General features: G+C 34.3%; 1 protein-coding gene across 1 annotated transcript; it reads right to left on the bottom strand.

The window, feature by feature from the left end:
• Positions 1-1,838: 1,838 nt before the first annotated feature.
• LOC132559331 (interferon regulatory factor 8-like) lies at positions 1,839-13,836 on the bottom strand. The gene is made up of 10 exons (XM_060223943.1): positions 13,669-13,836; positions 13,094-13,271; positions 11,133-11,173; positions 10,396-10,450; positions 9,188-9,277; positions 8,585-8,749; positions 7,178-7,305; positions 6,778-6,941; positions 4,518-4,779; positions 1,839-2,398 (listed from the first exon to the last, which is right to left on the bottom strand). Exons 1-10 carry the CDS (start codon positions 13,834-13,836, stop codon positions 2,300-2,302), a joined length of 1,350 nt encoding a protein of 449 aa, XP_060079926.1. The 3' UTR covers positions 1,839-2,299.
• Between the last annotated feature and the right edge of the window lie 5,106 nt (positions 13,837-18,942).

Genomic DNA, 18,942 nt, shown 5'->3' with positions numbered 1-18,942 from the left:
TTCCAACAATTCACAAAAAAAAAAAAAAAAATCTACATTCAGAGCATAACAAAGGACCATGGACAACTTCCAAACAAATTCGAAGAAAAACTAATCACGTATTCTAAGTGATACAATAACAAACTTTTACTGTAAGATGACAGTCTGTCAGCTACTTTGTTTTAATGTACAATCTTGTAATTGAAAGAGCATCTTAAGGACGGAAAGAAGCCTGTATATGAAATATAAGGAAGATTCATATTTACTAAGGAATAACAATTAAAATCCTTCATTGTCAAAATTTTAAACGGCCATCTCTTGTCAGCCATTTTGTTTATCTGGTTAGTCTCCAAATGAAAAAAAAGGCAAAATTAGGGACCAAGGGGAACCTTCATTTGAAATTTATAAAAAGGCCCATCAAGTGCTTCTCAAAACTTAGTTATAATACGAAATGTTTAAGGATGGATGGGAAACTTATTCTGACCATGGATGAACCATGCACATGGAGCGAGTTGAACAATCCACCATGTGATGCCTCTTAGAGGTTTCTATTCTACATGGCTGAGGAATGCTGCACATCAAACCGTGTTATGAACAGGCAAACAAATGAAAAGTTAGAGATAGATATGTCAGCATTTTGTACATGTTGAAATATGTATGTACTGAATCTTAGTAATATGGGCCCTCTATTGAAGCGAATTTATATATATACACTACTATAACTATTATTTCTGTAAACAATATGCCCTTGGGAATTTGGACACACTTGTTTCTGTATAAAACATAAATTTTAGGCTTTCCCTCAAATAAGTTTCAGTGTACAAAAACGTTTTTAATTACTTATACACATTTTCCATAATAAAGGCTTCATGGTATATCTCACAAGATTGATCAACATATCAACTTTCCTCAAAAATAGAGCGTAACGTTTTGTTAATGATGTCGATAAGTGAAACTACATGAAATAATCACTGATTTTCATATTTTCAAAAATTTCACAATTACATATCAGTATTAAAACTTTTAAAGTAGATCAGGTGTCACTCTCAATCATGGAAACTAATGACATCCACACAGCTTAAATTAGAATAAGGATACCCACCCAACTTTAAAGGGACATCACAGTAATATTCTTTTTATATGTTACCTGTTTCCTTTTTATGATATCCCGATTTAGAATATCCAGATTTAACACTCAATTTATTCAGGGAATTCCTCTCAAATTTAAAGCTGATGTTCTCATATAACGGTGTTAAATGAGTATTTCCATTTGTATACATGAACATGTGAAGTTGGAGAAAAATGTAGTGACACAGTACATCAACTATTTTTTTTTTGCACTGAAATTTTTTGACAAAAAGACATTTGATTTGTAAACGCTAAAAAATATGACATTGTAAAATTCTCTCTCCAGCTGTACACTTATTGTAAACAACATCAAAGCCTTGACCTAGTTCCTTTTGGTCAGTCATCAGTCAATTAAGCAGAATGCACGCAAACCATCCAGATTGCTTTCTCATCAGATAAGTTCCCATCTGCCATGGGAAGCTTTCACAGCAAAAATTCTGTGATTTTAGTCTGCCAATTTTGCCATTCTTGTTTACTGATGTCGTGTTTTGTGTACATATGTTAACGTATATGACACAAAATTTACATATACAAAGATTTACAAACAGTAAGAAATTTGATTTTTCTTTTTATATATATATATGATTATTAATTAACACCTTTATGTGCAAATTTAAGCGGAAACCAGCTGACATTGTCCATAAGGTGATACACATATTATATATATACAATTGTAATAAGACAAAAATTTACTGTAATTTCTTTTTAAAATAAGGATACCCACTGTTTTTTTAAAGTACTATTATCCACACAACTTTAAAGTATTGGTCTAAATATCGGTCAAATATATATATATATACCATAGTTTGGGATTTATTTTCTGTATATTTCAAATTTGTACAGTTTTATGTAAAAAACCCATTTTTTATGGAAATCAAGTAACGGGCTCAGATTTATTCCATAATTTGGGATTTATTTTCTGTATATTTCAAATTTGTACAGTTTTATGAAAAAAAACCATTTTTTATGGAAATCAAGTAACGGGCTCGGATTTTCATTATTATTTCATTTTTAAGGTATATCTATCTTTGATGATTTTATATATTCCTTGAATATGGCAAAAATTAGAATCCCTAACAATAACGGCATCAAGTACTCTTGATTCACCTTAAATGTGTTATAAACAAACCAACGTATACTCTTACAATGTAATATGGATGACAACAAAGAAAGTCAATTTTGTGCAGTCATTTCAGTAACATTCTACATTCTTATATAATTTTAAGAACTTGTCAAAGTCATCGGAATTGGACACTTCCATCGGCAGTGAATGTGGACTCATGAAGCTAATCTGGAAAACAAAAAAAAATCATGTGTAATACAGCAACATGAAATAGGACATAAACTAGAGCACTTCATCGACTTCTGGAGGGATGATTTATTATTTAACACACCCATAGTTCTGTACGGGGGACTTACAGTGTGGAGGACTAGCAATTAACTACCCTTATTCCTGTCCAGTACGGGGGACTTACAGTGTGGACTAGTAATTAACTACCCTTATTCCTGTCCTGTACAGGGGACTTACAGTGTGGAGGACTAGTAATTAACTACCCTTATTCCTGTCCTGTACGGGGGACTTACAGTGTGGAGGACTAGTAATTAACTACCCTTATTCCTGTACTGTAATTAACTACCCTTATTCCTGTCCTGTACGGGGGACTTACAGTGTGGAGGACTAGTAATTAACTACCCTTATTCCTGTCCTGTACGGGGGACTTACAGTGTGGAGGACTAGTAATTAACTACCCTTATTCCTGTCCTGTATGTGGGACTTACAGTGTGGAGGACTAGTAATTGTGGACTAGTAATTAACTACCCTTATTCCTGTCCTGTACGGGGGACTTACAGTGTGGAGGACTAGTAATTAACTACCCTTATTCCTGTCCTGTACGGGGGACTTACAGTGTGGAGGACTAGTAATTAACTACCCTTATTCCTGTCCTGTACGGGGGACTTACAGTGTGGAGGACTAGTAATTAACTACCCTTATTCCTGTCCTGTACGGGGGACTTACAGTGTGGACTAGTAATTAACTACCCTTATTCCAGTCCTGTACGGGGGACTTACAGTGTGGAGGACTAGTAATTAACTACCCTTATTCCTGTCCTGTACGGGGGACTTACAGTGTGGAGGACTAGTAATTAACTACCCTTATTCCTGTCCTGTACAGGGGACTTACAGTGTGGAGGACTAGTAATTAACTACCCTTATTCCTGTCCTGTACGGGGGACTTACAGTGTGGAGGACTAGTAATTAACTACCCTTATTCCTGTCCTGTACGGGGGACTTACAGTGTGGAGGACTAGTAATTAACTACCCTTATTCCTGTCCTGTACGGGGGACTTACAGTGTGGAGTCCTGACTAGTAATTAACTACCCTTATTCCTGTCCTGTACGGGGGACTTACAGTGTGGAGGACTAGTAATTAACTACCCTTATTCCTGTCCTGTACGGGGGACTTACAGTGTGGAGGACTAGTAATTAACTACCCTTATTCCTGTCCAGTACGGGGGACTTACAGTGTGGAGGACTAGTAATTAACTACCCTTATTCCTGTCCAGTACGGGGGACTTACAGTGTGGACTAGTAATTAACTACCCTTATTCCTGTCCTGTACGGGGGACTTACAGTGTGGAGGACTAGTAATTAACTACCCTTATTCCTGTCCTGTACGGGGGACTTACAGTGTGGAGGACTAGTAATTAATTACCCTTAATCCTGTCCTGTAGTACAGATGGCAGGCTTAAAATATATACTGATTACTGCTAATGCAATGCATGTTAATTTAGAAGAAAAAAACAAGAAAAATGTACAATTCATTTGTAACTTATTTAAACAGAACAATGCAATGATTAAGTATGATAATCTGAAAATAGTTGAATCACAAATGTGTTATATGTTATGGTCATTTCTAAGTACGTGAAGTTTGATCAACATCCAATAAGGAAACAAGCAATTAGAGTGCCAATAACAAGTTTTAAATTACATATATATATACAGTGACCTTGACCTTGGCCTAGACCGAATAACTGTGAAGCAGAAATTTGTGCAAGATATTCTGATGCTTTCAAAGTGTGAAGATTGATGAGAGTCCCTAAAGCTCTGACAATGATTTTCTAAAAATAGTAACCTTGACCTTTAACATGACCCTAAATCCTAGAATCTCAAAGTTGTCCAAGATATGTTGATGTTTTATAAGAAATGAAGCTGATAGTGGAGATGAACTTTTCACAGTGATTAAGACAAAAGGAAGGATTGAGAGGAAAACTATAGACCCCTCCCCCGTACCCCTACCCCTTCCCCTGGTTTCATCATTAGGGGACAAATTTTCAGGAAGGAAAACTAGCACAAAAAGGCCAGTAAGCTTACTATAGAGATTCAAATCATCAAAATTGTTCCAGACATACCTGTGAAATCTTATGCCTGGCTTTGGCACTGCCTACCACAGCAGCAATCAACAAGTTGCTCAAGGGCTGGTCATTTGCTCGCCAGTTTTGGCCAAATCCAAATAAGATTTCAGGAGAGGGTTTGTTTGAATTGTTGCTGATGTATCTGTACAACATGGGTTCAAAGTATGTCTGGTAATTAAAAATGAGAGTTCTTATATCACGCTGGAGTTTCGTAGGTTTGCCTTCCTCTAGAGATTGTGAAGAAACGAAAACAACACATCTGAAACAGGAAAAGAAAAACACTTTTTTCATTCTCCATATTTTCACATTTCCATCAACTGTAAACAGATTTCCCTTGATGGCTGTTGATTTTTCTGTTTTAGCAATATGACTAGTTCATAATATATCACTTTCACAAATTCTGAACCAAGCATGTAAAATTCTAAAAACATGACCTCCATTTAAATCTTGAAGCTGCATTTCAAATCTCTATCGTAATTCACAGGTTATACTGTGGAACATAAATTTCAGGTCTTTATCACAATTCACTGGTTATACTGTGGAGCATAAATTTCAGGTCTTTATCACAATTCACTGGTTATACTGTGGAACATAAATTTCAGGTCATTATTACAATTCACTGGTTATACTGCTGAACATAAATTTCAGGTCATTATCACAATTCACTGGTTATACTGTGGAACATAAATTTCAGGTCATTACTAGAATTCACTGGTTATACTGTGGAACATAAATTTCAGGTCTTTATCACAATTCACTGGTTATACTGTGGAACATAAATTTCAGGTCTTTATCACAATTCACTGGTTATACTGTGGAACATAAATTTCAGGTCATTATCACAATTCACTGGTTATACTGTGGAACATAAATTTCAGGTCATTATCACAATTCACTGGTTATACTGTGGAACATAAATTTCAGGTCATTATCACAATTCACTGGTTATACTGTGGAACATAAATTTCAGGTCATTATCACAATTCACTGGTTATACTGTGGAACATAAATTTCAGGTCTTTATCACAATTCACTGGTTATACTGTGGAACATAAATTTCAGGTCTTTATCACAATTCACTGGTTATACTGTGGAACATAAATTTCAGGTCTTTATCACAATTCACTGGTTATACTGTGGAACATAAATTTCAGGTCTTTATCACAATTCACTGGTTATACTGTGGAACATAAATTTCAGGTCTTTATCACAATTCACTGGTTATACTGTGGAACATAAATTTCAGGTCTTTATCACAATTCACTGGTTATACTGTGGAACATAAATTTCAGGTCATTATCACAATTCACTGGTTATACTGTGGAACATAAATTTCAGGTCTTTATCTTTACCTAAAAACTGTAGGAACAAGAGGCTGCCTTAACAGTTACATGTTTTTTTTATAAAAATCTTAGGTTTTGTTTCTGTAGTATACCTTAGAAATAATCTTCTTAATCAAGTAATATCACTTGAACTACAGAAGAAGGACCACAGTTACCAGGATAATATTCTGTACATGGAATGTGTCAAGTGCAAGGAAGATTTTAAAATTTTCATTCAATTTGGCAAGCATTGGCTCTGCCCTTCCATCCTCGATACTCAAAGGGTTACAATCACTATCACTCTGCACCCATTGAACAGTTCACGACAAAATTGAAGGTTCCATGTGCAATACCTTGCCGACAAGACAAAAAGACCAGGTGGATTCTTTGATGTACATCAAACGAATCTCAAGGTCGCATAATGGTATATTGTAATGACTTTGAAGTTTGGTGACTCCTTTAATCTTTAAAAGAAGTATATCAGCCTGTGATTGGTCAGTTTATTTCTCCTGGAACCAATCAAATTACTTCACTTGTGCCTTCAATTTTGCCATGACATGATCCACAGGTGGAGAGAGCGACAGAGACAAACTGGACATATGAGGATGCTGCCCCTCGGGCCTCTGGGTAGTAGGGATCATATGATTTACTATTTTATATCATCTTTGTCCATTGAAGGTTTGTGCAAAATGTCAATAAAATTGCTTTTTGGGTTATTAAAAAGTAAAAAAAAGATAAAAAGGTTAATTGTTTACACAAATATGTAAAAGACGATGACAGAAAAAAGTGATATTAATAGGTCACTTGAGAAAGGATGATAATGTATATGAAAATGAGAAGAATAAAACTGTCACATGTAATAGGTTCACTTCCATTTGAGTGAAACAAAATGTACGTTATTCATATAAAAAAAGTTGTGAAATGGTGCTACACACTTGCACTTCCTGGTTGCATATATATTGCCATTCTCACACTCCAGAATGATCCCTCGGTCAAGGGCGTTCAACAACTGATTGGTCAAGGTCACTTGTTTCTGGTTCCTAAGTATCCCATCACAATGAGGGAAGCATATGTTCTCCAGTCCATCTGGTCCGAACACCTACAAGTGAAGTAACGAGATGAATGAATATTTCCATATATTAATATCACTATCAGTTAACTACCAATATACCAGATTTTGAAACCAGTATGTACAATCAACATCTAAAGGTAGATTAACATCAATATCTACAAAAAACTGGTCAAAACGAATGTAAATATATATATATATATACATGTATGTAACATTTATTTCAGCATCCATTGCCATTGGTTTCAACAACCAATAACACTTACCGCCTGTTGTACTACATCTTTGATCTCGGGATCCTGTCCGTAGAACAGTCGACAACCTGTGGCGTTACTACAAGTGGATTGATGGACATCCAAGTGACGATACATCAATTTGATGTCCATTTCATAGTCTACAACAAATATTTTAGTTCATTACCACACAGCTAGAATGGTAGACATATTAATTCTATGATACAATGTTCTACTATCAGAAAAAAGAAATCAATATGGCCATGGACGAGAAACGTGTTTCTCCATTGTTCCAACTTAGTGACTAGTAATATATAATCAGACTTACTACCAAGAAAATTTTTGTGCAGGAAAGTAAAATAATAAGCTGTAACCATAAACAGCTCCTTGACAACGTACATGTAGGTATGTCCTTCCTCTACTGAAGAGCATATTAAATTTACATGTCATTTTGGCTAACATACACATTAGAAAATTAAATTTTACACTGACAAGAAATTTGTAATCAGTGCAACATTACTATACTGTAAAGTCATATTTTTTCAGGTGAATCAAATTTTGTGGTTTCTTAGTAAATATCTATTTCTTTGGCACTTTATTTGGTAAAATTAAGTCTTTAGAAAATCAACTAAGATTCAAATAAATTTTAAATTGTTTGATGTTTTGTGGAAATATATTTGATAATTTTGTGAGTTTAGAGTACCCAAGAATTTAAACAAAAATAAAACCCTCATGTAAGACAGTATAACAATGTTAATGAAATAATAAAATTATAAAATTTAGAATTTTAAAGTCCCGTAACTCAGGGAAACGTTAACAGATTCATAGTCGTCCGACATTTTTTATATAAAGTAATATACAAAATTTGGTTCAATTCTGATAAATAGAATCAATTCATCAGACAAAACCCTAAAACCGACAGACCATGAGACATGATTAATCCAATCCAAATATAGAATAAATCATTGTTTTAACTCGACTTTAACCCGTCACAAAAAGCAAAGTCAGAAAAACGTAAATTTGTGATTGTATGTTAACAATATATCACTGTAACATACATATGACAGTAGAGCTATCCCTATTTTAGTTCATAAGATTGAGATGAAAAAGATCTAAATCAATGTTGTCATATTGAAAATTCCAGAAAAAATTATTTCAGAATTACGATTTTGTTTTTGACTTCATTTTTTATGACATTTTAGGGGTCGACTGGGGTCATTGATGTCATTTATAATCATGATCTCGGTAAGATATGTACAAATGAGAAATTTGCGGATGGTATATCACATTTATACTGTCGCAAATTGTTTCATTGACCAATCAAATTAAGTAACATCTCAAATGGATAAGGACACAGATTTGTGCTGTGTGCCTCCCAAAGCTTATAGTAAGGGCTGTGAAAGGCACCCCAGGGGTGCAAATGGTAGCAATCCAACAGACCTGGGGGCTCTGCCTGTTGGACTGCCAGGTCTCCACTAGACATCATGTGATGTGCATTTGACTGGGCTGGGACGATCTCTCCCATAGCCGGGGACATCGGTCCTTCTTCTCTTTTTGTTGTAGGGACAATAACAGGAATATGGGAATGAAACTGACAGGGATGACCTGAAGAAGACAAAATAAATTGCATGTAACACAATCAGAAATAAGAATGTATCCATAATGTTTTAAGGTTTTACTAAAACATTGAAATGTAAAATATTGTTCCAACATTAATCAAAACAGTCGGGTAAAGCATGTAGTCATTAAAAGGGCATGCATCAACAAGTTACAGAAATGATAATTTCAGCGAGGAAGAGGCGAAAGTGGTGACTTCTTGTGTATTACAAGCGGACTGCAATTTAAATGATTTGTCAAATTTGTACTTTTACAACATATGACAAATCTAGCAGCCTTTTTTTTTTTTTTTTTTCATTTAATGATACAACCAAGAAGCTGAAATGGGTATGCCTCCAGAAAACAAAACCTATTTAGAAAAGCAGACATTTGACAAATTGAAAAAAAAAAAAAGTGTTAAAGTGCTTCATGCCCTGCTCCTCTCACCATTATGTTGATTTGGAACGTAATTTTCAGTTTCCATAGTGGTGACTTCATTGAAGAAATCAAGGTCAATTCCATGCAAAAGATTATCATCTGAAAAGAGTAGAAACACATGACAGGTAAGTAACATAAACCGTAAGAGAAATAAAGGTTCGAGAGAATGGTCAGGCTGCCATTTTTTATCTGATTATAGGTGAGCCAACAGCAAACACATGGAAGAAACATGAATCAAAGTTCATCAAGGAAAAACAAGAGATGCCATAGTCCTTTCCCTGTTAAGATTTTTATCCATATATGGTAGCAAATCAATTTATTCATTAAGAATTGCAATATGCAAAATAGTTGTAATAAATTTCAGTGATTCATTTTAAGGTAGTATCTCAAGAAAATGAAAATGTAGCATGCCCTATTTGGCACCTTACTGAACTTATAAATATTCATGACTTATTTAGTACAACAGAAGTAATTTTAAGCTCAAAACCTGAATGTCTACTGAGAGCTTTCTTCATTACCCTATCATGCTTGAAAAATTATACGTAAACTGTAAGGCCCATAAAGAACATTTCTGTCCAGAATTCATGCCTTAAGTTGATAGAAATAAAAGGCAATCAAAATCTAAAATGGCCACTGTCAGCCATCTTGAAATTGGAAAGATGCTAAAATCATAAATGGTTCTGGATGAATAGCAGTAACAAAACATGGGATAAACAACAGAAAAGTGACAGACAGAAGAAGGAAAAACAATTTGATCTTCATAAAATGTCATAATGTATATTTTCTGCCGTATGAGAGGAGTATTAAATTTGTTTTCATATCTGTTTGAGATTTTATAAAACTTGTCTCAAGAGTATTTATATTTTTGCTTGCAATTGCTTGCAAACATAAAAACTTGTATAACTTGTTTGATAAAATTTCATACAAAAAGAAAATTCACTTCAGATTTCATATTTACCCCCAGGTACCAGTAGTTGAAAACAATAAAATCTTTTAACCCCTGGGGCTCAATACAGGGATCTCAACTCAAAGGGGAAGCTTGTTGGCAAACAGAAGTTGCGATATTGCAACTTATTCATTTTCCTCTGGCGTTCAAGATGCTCCAAACACATCACTAACTCTGTAAACCTTGTGTTCTCTAATTTCATGATATTCCCCTGGTGTCGAGATTCACTTATTTCACCAAATAATTAAGAAATCTTAAAAATGCTACCTACCATCTTGTCGTGTAGTGAGATCCATAGTTTGTCCCATATCCAGTGGTGTAGTGTACTGCGGAAAAAACACGCAAGTTTCAATAATTAAAATATGATTAATTTCATACAAGGGAAATAACTCTTTAAAAAAACAAAGAAAATAATACACAAGAAATACAAAATAAAAGAACCTTGTCAAAATGATATGGACAGCACTCCTAAAAAAAATCCTCAAAAAAAAAAAAAAAAAATTAAGCAAAGCTGTACAACTTTTTAAAGCATGGTAATATACCATATAAAAGATACTGGCTTGGTTATCTCCCTTTGATTAGCTTATAGGCTCACATTGAGATGGACACTTTGTAGAACTTGGTGGTTTCCTCAAAAGGCCCACTGCATACTTTCAAACAAAATTAGTGTAATTTGTCCTTCAAATGGGAAAAAGCTTTACAGCAGGGATGGTTTGTATTCTTATCTTCCACAGAAACATATTCTATAACTGATAGAAATCAAATGAAAAACCTCGAAGCTTTAACTGAAGTTGTTGTGTTACTGAAATAGATATTATATATTTCGGAACAAATGAGCTATAATACTGCTGATTTAAGAAGTTTTTAAAAGAAATGTAGCTTAAGTTGTCCAGGTTACAGACGTATCAATTAATTAGGGTTTAAGAGAGGTGTATGCCGCACCCCTCCAAGACGACAGTTACAAATCTACCCATTGTAAAATTGATAGTTCAATAAAAGGATACATACCTGTGATGCTGTCACTGATGGACTCTTGATATGTTTTGAATCTGTAACAACATGTAATACCACATTTAATACTACTTTTAAGTGAAAATGTTTTACATTTTTTCTTAAAAGATACTATTTCTGTAAAACGTATAAAAGCAAATTATGAGGCAAGTTAGTCATGCTTAACTAAAACACAGTAAAAGTTAGTCACGCTTGACTAAAACACAGTAAAAGTTAGTCACACTTGACTAAAATGCAGTAGAAAAGATGGCAAACTGTCTGAAGGTTTGATAAACACAAGAGGCCTACCGGCTTTAATGGTCATCTGACTATAAAGACCTTTGTAAAAAAACAGGCCAAATAAATCACTTAATTACACTACAGCTTACACAGAAGACATTGGGTTTAAATCATGTTCTTTATACAAGCACTATACAATGTCATTACTTCACAGAAATTGCTAGTTGAAAAAGTATACTACAGCCCTAATATCAAGACCCTTGGCCTTTTGGTTACTGAAAAGAAGTTATTTTAAAGAGTTTGACAGATTTGACCCCTGTGACCTTGAAAGTGGATCAAGGTCATTTACTTTAACAAATCTTATAGCCCTTTGTCCCAACATGCTACAGTTTCAATATCTGGACCATTGGTCTTTTGGTTAATGAGAAGAAGTTATTTATAGATTTTGACATATTTGACCCCTGTGACCTTTAAAGTGGGTCAAGGTCATTTAAATCAACAAGATTGATAGCCCTCTATCCCAACATGCTACAGGTCTAATATCAGCACCATTGGCCATTTGGTTACTGAATAGAAGTTGTTTAAATATTTTAACATATTTGGCCCCTGTAACCTTGAAAGTAGTTCAAGTCATTTATATTTAAAAAAAAACTTGGTAGCCATCATGCTACAGGCCCAATGTCAGTACCCTGAGCTTTCTGGTTACTGAGAAAATCATTTGAATGAAATGTTTCCGCACAACGACTGATGAAACATGATGGCTATAGAAGACCTAAAAGCCCTGTAGCACTGGAATTCAGACTTGTCCCCCACCCCCTTAAAAAAAGACTAATCTATGATCTTAACAAATTGGCACGGTTGTGAGGAGGTCTTTGAGAACATATTTGGAATGAAGTGGGATCTTTATTTTGTATGGTACAAGAGTGGTAGAGCATGACAGAGATAGGACAGTTTTTTAAAAAGGTAGTTACAGTGTTTAATGATTGGAGTGACATCACACTGAAATCATTAAAGAAGCTTAGGGACAAATGTTATGTAACTTAACTGAAATATGAAAATGAAAGGAACTTTAAAGACAAAACCTGCTCTTTCAACATAAGAATATAAGGCATTCTAGGAATACACAAATCTTCTGTGCCAGCACTTACAGAATATCAAATGATATACATGCTTAAACATTTTAGGACAGAAACATAGTGTATTAACCTTCCCTGGATATGAATTTGTGGACCCCGCATTATGTTTATTGACCTTCCCTGGATATGAATTTGTGGACCCCGCGTTATGTATATTGACCTTCCCTGGATATGAATTTGTGGACCCCGCGTTATGTATATTGACCTTCCCTGCATATGAATTTGTGGACCCCGTGTTATGTATATTGACCTTCCCTGGATATGAATTTGTGGACCCCGCGTTATGTATATTGACCTTCCTTGCATATTAATTTGTGGACCCCACGTTATGTATATTGACCTTCCCTGGATATGAATTTGTGGACCCCGCGTTATGTATATTGACCTTCCCTGGATATGAATTTGTGGACCCCGCGTTATGTATATTGACCTTCCCTGGATATGAATTTGTGGACCCCGCGTTATGTATATTGACCTTCCCTGGATATGAATTTGTGGACCCCATATTATGTTTACTTACCTTTCCTGGGTACGAATTTATAGGCCCCATGTGATGTATATTGTTTTTTGTGTTTTTGTAGGCCCCATGCTATGTATACTGACCTCTCCTTGGTATGAACTTATAAGCCCTGTAGGGCTCAGCTCCATCCAGTGAACTTTTTTCTTTGACTTCCACAATGTCAGGTAATTTGTTGAGAGCACATCTAAAGCGTGTTTTCCAGGTGGGCCATTCTGCATTGTCCACTCCCTCTCTGTAACGTCCAGTGTGGATAGCCCATTCCTGACAATGTGTTAATATTGGATGATGAATTATAATGTAATGTCCTGAATTCTTAACTTGGTTTGAAGTTTACACAAACACACAAAAACAAGAGCAAAGAGTTACAAAGCACACAAGTATAAAGTTTTCAGAAACACATCTGTTGATATTTGCACAAGCACACAAGTATTAAATTAACACACACACACAAGTATAAAGTTTGCATTAACACACCAGTATGAATTTACACAAACATACAAGTATAAAGTTTACACACACGCAAGTAAAATGTTTGCACAGTTACAAAAATACGTAAATATTCAGTTAAAAAAGTTTACATAAATACCCAATAAATATCATGTTTACGCAAATAAACGGTAATCATTAGAATAACGAAGACCATATCTTGATGGCTTACCTTAAAGATCATCGAGTCCTCCTCATGCCAGTCATGTTTTCCACCATGTTTCCATGGTACCCGAAATATTTGTTGTGAACTGTCCAGCCACTGAAGTCCAGGAATTGTATTAGAGTTAATCTTGGCTTCAAGCCAGGGACGTAAGCGTTGACGGCTCTGTGTATCCATAACCAAATGAGGTTCCCTGAAAAAGGCATTGATAAATCAAATTTATCACATTAATTTATCATCATTGAATTATCGCATAGTCCCTTTCTACTTATCCTTCATTTCCTAATCTTTCTCCATACACTAGGTTAATCTGTCTTTTAGAAAATTTTCGATTCACGACGACGCGCTGGAACTCCGCTTCATTTTGCTGTCCTTTGGATTACACTGTACAGTGTACGATTTATTGAAGTGTTAACAAGTTACACAAATTTATTTTGAATTTCTTAGTTTATGGTGACTTAGATATTTGGCGTGGCTATTTTCAAAATGCATTTTATGATTTACCTGCACACTAGTGAGTTTAGAGGAGATTGGGATCTGTAATGAATGTGTTGGGAGTTCCAGTACATCTTCACAAAGTCAAGGATTTTTTCCAGTCTGTTTATATTAGCATGTAAATACAATATTCAGTTAGAGACACACTGTGTTGATTAATGAAGCATTCACTTTTAATGGAACTGTGATTATCATTATGAATGATTTCTTCTGAGTCTGTTAAACTGCATAAAGTTTTCATGGATGCACAATATGTCACATATCCAAGTTTATTTATCCCACAATTACCTTGTGGTGTCATACATAAAAATTCTGACTTAATGCCGAGGGTGGGCTTATTAAAAGAAACTGATATAACATTTGTTTGTAATCCTTTTAACCACAACTGATGATGGGTAGGCTTATTACTAATACATGGGTTTATTTTTGTTAAATAGGATACAGGTAATTAACTGATATAATGAGTTGTGATGTGTTTATACAGTATTTGAAGAAGTGTATTTAAATCATGTTAAAGACATTTGATAAAAATTGTTCATTGCACCCAACAACATAAAAATATGACTCCAACCAAAAAAAACGAATAGACAGGAAATTAATCAAATAATGTCAAACTTTAAGTAGATGTAAATTTGCATAATCAAGTCGTGTACCATATACACCCACAAAGACAGGAAGAAAATCTGTTGATATTTCTCACATTGTCAGTAATAATTTCCTTTTACATGTCCTTAAACATAACGGTGTAACTAGCGCAACAGTACAAGGACCATGTCTACGATATTGTTATAGTTCTAACAACTGTATTCTACATCCATTTAACATGTAATAGTACAACCTTGTCCATACCACTCATTAAATCATAGATTACTTACTTTTCTATATAGCTGTCAAAAATATATAACTCACCCGAGCTGTGACGAGTCAGTGTCCATGACTTTAGTATGACATAAACGATACCACGTTTAAATAGTCTGTAGGGTCTGTGTCATTACATTGACCCTGATCTCCACTGATCTTCGTAAATATCTTGCCAGGAAGGAATTAGATTCTCTAGTCCCTAGGCAACATTTATTCTGTAATTTTTAAATCTAAAAAGGCTGCTTAAAACAAGGAAGTTTTACTGATTGTGTCTCGACGCAATCTGCTGTAATCTAGGTCGACATCATTATTGTGATATTTGTGTTAAAGACCAGTGTGTGTAAACTATTGGGTACTGACAATAGGTGTCAGAAAATCCTGTAATCTATTCTCCGAGATAATTATACAAGTATGGTGTCTGGTGTACCTACGTATGTCATCCTGGTGCTCCAAAGTTGTTTAACTGGGACATAAAATACAGGTCAATCTGGACTGCTTATCTTGTCAGAAAAAAAAAAAAATGTTATAGCGATGCATTGAGTTTTTATACTTTGGATAGGAACGACTGTGCACGTGTTGTATACTGCTTTGTAACTACCTCTAGTTTGCTAATTATGCATTTTACCTAGTATAACACAAGTTCATCACTGATAAAGATTTCATATAACATCACTGCACTGATGATATAAGCTTTCAGCAAATTTATAAACTTCTATAATTCACTGGCAAAAATGTGATAAAATGTATATATGTTTGTTAGCTCACATTCATACTCGACTGATATATTGATGAAAACTACTTCCTGTAAAATCATCAATTTTTGTAGGGGATTTGGTGGGCACTCTAAATCCATGAATGTATTATAAGTATACTTATGAACTCAAGTGGTCTCGAAACAGAAATGTTAAGAAAAACCATTGAAAGTGAGCTCAATGAAAACATATGATTTCACAATACACATATTCCATTGATTTGACATCAAAATGATACTTTTTTCCGAGTTATTCTCGGTGAGCGGAGAGTAGGGTCTTAAATTCTAGCAACCTCACTATTCCTAGAAGACATGAAAAGAAAAAGTGTGGAGAAGGTTTATTTGTGGTAAAATATTGCTGTTCAGGGTACACACTATCTTTTTCAAATATTTTTATGTTTCAATTAGATATTGCTCAGAGAACATTTTACTAGCTAGGTCCACAGTTTGTATATCAATTTTATTTGTTTATTGAACTGATATTTTTAGTACACCAAACAATAAAACAGCAACATGACATGGTAAATCCATAATTAAATATATATTGACTTATGACAGTAATAACAAATTACAGTTATTGACAGATTATAACTGGTCACATGTACAGGAAGACCCATTATGAACCACATCCCTAAATCTTGATAATGTACTTAGTCACTCCATGAACATATATACAACAGGAAATATCAAACATGAATAATGTTTGATTAACATTATAAACACACAATTTGATTTTCAGTATCTTATATAATCAAAATTTTTTATCACCATTATCAATTTTTTTCTCTTTATTTTAGGTTCAGATACATCCGGTTATAAGTCATGAAATACAAGTGTGTTTCCCTGTATTTCACTGTGTTTCACTGTATTTCACTGTGTTTCACTGTGTTTCACTTTTCACTGTATTTCACTGTGTTTCACTGTATTTCACTTTTCACTGTATTTCACTGTGTTTCACTGTATTTCACTGTATTTCACTGTGTTTCACTGTGTTTCACTGTATTCCACACACAACTAAGTATTATACATGTACAAAGTGAACTTCATTCATTTGTATATGATCAAAATTACAGATGAAATCAGGAAAAGAAATATTTATCAGCCAAAAAAAGAAATTGGAAAAGGAGACAAATTAGAGAAAGATAATGGAAATAGAGAAATTATTAGGAATAGGAGAAAGATACTGAAATGAGACAATGTTATACACAGGAATAGGAGAAAGACACTGAAATGAGACAATGTTATGAGACAATGTTATACATAGGAATAGGAGAAAGACACTGAAATGAGACAATGTTATACATAGGAATAGGAGAAAGATACTGAAATGAGACAATGTTATACACAGGAATAGGAGAAAGACACTGAAATGAGACAATGTTATACACAGGAATAGGAGAAAGACACTGAAATGAGACAATGTTATACATAGGAATAGGAGAAAGACACTGAAATGAGACAATGTTATACATAGGAATAGGAGAAAGACACTGAAATGAGGCAATGTTATACATAGGAATAGGAGAAAGACACTGAAATGAGACAATGTTATACATAGGAATAGGAGAAAGACACTGAAATGAGACAATGTTATACATAGGAATAGGAGAAAGACACTGAAATGAGGCAATGTTATACATAGGAATAGGAGAAAGACACTGAAATGAGACAATGTTATACACAGGAATAGGAGAAAGACACTGAAATGAGACAATGTTATACATAGGAATAGGAGAAAGACACTGAAATGAGACAATGTTATACATAGGAATAGGAGAAAGACACTGAAATGAGGCAATGTTATACATAGGAATAGGAGAAAGACACTGAAATGAGACAATGTTATACATAGGAATAGGAGAAAGATACTGAAATGAGACAATGTTATACACAGGAATAGGAGAAAGACACTGAAATGAGACAATGTTATACACAGGAATAGGAGAAAGACACTGAAATGAGACAATGTTATACATAGGAATAGGAGAAAGACACTGAAATGAGACAATGTTATACATAGGAATAGGAGAAAGACACTGAAATGAGACAATGTTATACATAGGAATAGGAGAAAGACACTGAAATGAGGCAATGTTATACATAGGAATAGGAGAAAGACACTGAAATGAGACAATGTTATACATAGGAATAGGAGAAAGATACTGAAATGAGGCAATGTTATACACAGGAATAGGAGAAAGACACTGAAATGAGACAATGTTATACACAGGAATAGGAGAAAGACACTGAAATGAGACAATGTTATACATAGGAATAGGAGAAAGACACTGAAATGAGGCAATGTTATACATAGGAATAGGAGAAAGACACTGAAATGAGACAATGTTATACATAGGAATAGGAGAAAGACACTGAAATGAGGCAATGTTATACATAGGAATAGGAGAAAGACACTGAAATGAGACAATGTTATACACAGGAATAGGAGAAAGACACTGAAATGAGGCAATGTTATACATAGGAATAGGAGAAAGACACTGAAATGAGACAATGTTATACATAGGAATAGGAGAAAGATACTGAAATGAGACAATGTTATACATAGGAATAGGAGAAAGACACTGAAATGAGACAATGTTATACACAGGAATAGGAGAAAGACACTGAAATGAGACAATGTTATACATAGGAATAGGAGAAAGACACTGAAATGAGACAATGTTATACATAGGAATAGGAGAAAGACACTGAAATGAGACAATGTTATACATAGGAATAGGAGAAAGATACTGAAATGAGACAATGTTATACATAGGAATAGGAGAAAGATACTGAAATGAGACAATGTTATACATAGGAATAGGAGAAAGATACTGAAATGAGACAATGTTATACATAGGAATAGGAGAAAGATACTGAAATGAGACAATGTTATACACAGGAATAGGAGAAAGATACTGAAATGAGACAATGTTATACACAGGAATAGGAGAAAGACACTGAAATGAGACAATTTTATACACAGGAATAGGAGAAAGATACTGAAATGAGACAATGTTATACACAGGAATAGGAGAAAGACACTGAAATGAGGCAATGTTATACATAGGAATAGGAGAAAGACACTGAAATGAGACAATGTTATACATAGGAATAGGAGAAAGATACTGAAATGAGACAATGTTATACACAGGAATAGGAGAAAGACACTGAAA

The sequence above is a fragment of the Ylistrum balloti genome, unplaced genomic scaffold, assembly GCF_031769215.1.
Source record: "Ylistrum balloti isolate Yb309-2 unplaced genomic scaffold, AGI_CSIRO_Ybal_v1 Utg370892, whole genome shotgun sequence".
NCBI classification, from domain to species: domain Eukaryota; kingdom Metazoa; phylum Mollusca; class Bivalvia; order Pectinida; family Pectinidae; genus Ylistrum; species Ylistrum balloti.
This window is presented reverse-complemented; position numbering and strand designations above follow the sequence as displayed.

What these genes read in the sequence shown, in the direction of transcription:
- LOC132559331 (XM_060223943.1), bottom strand. Translation starts at nt 13,836, where the DNA reads ATGGATACACAGAGCCGTCAACGCTTACGTCCCTGGCTTGAAGCCAAG. An exon ending in AGGACTCGATGATCTTTAAG is followed by an intron (nt 13,272 to 13,668) that starts GTAAGCCATCAA and finishes ACACATTGTCAG; the next exon opens with GAATGGGCTATCCACACTGG. An exon ending in TAAGTTCATACCAAGGAGAG is followed by an intron (nt 11,174 to 13,093) that starts GTCAGTATACAT and finishes ATGTTGTTACAG; the next exon opens with ATTCAAAACATATCAAGAGT.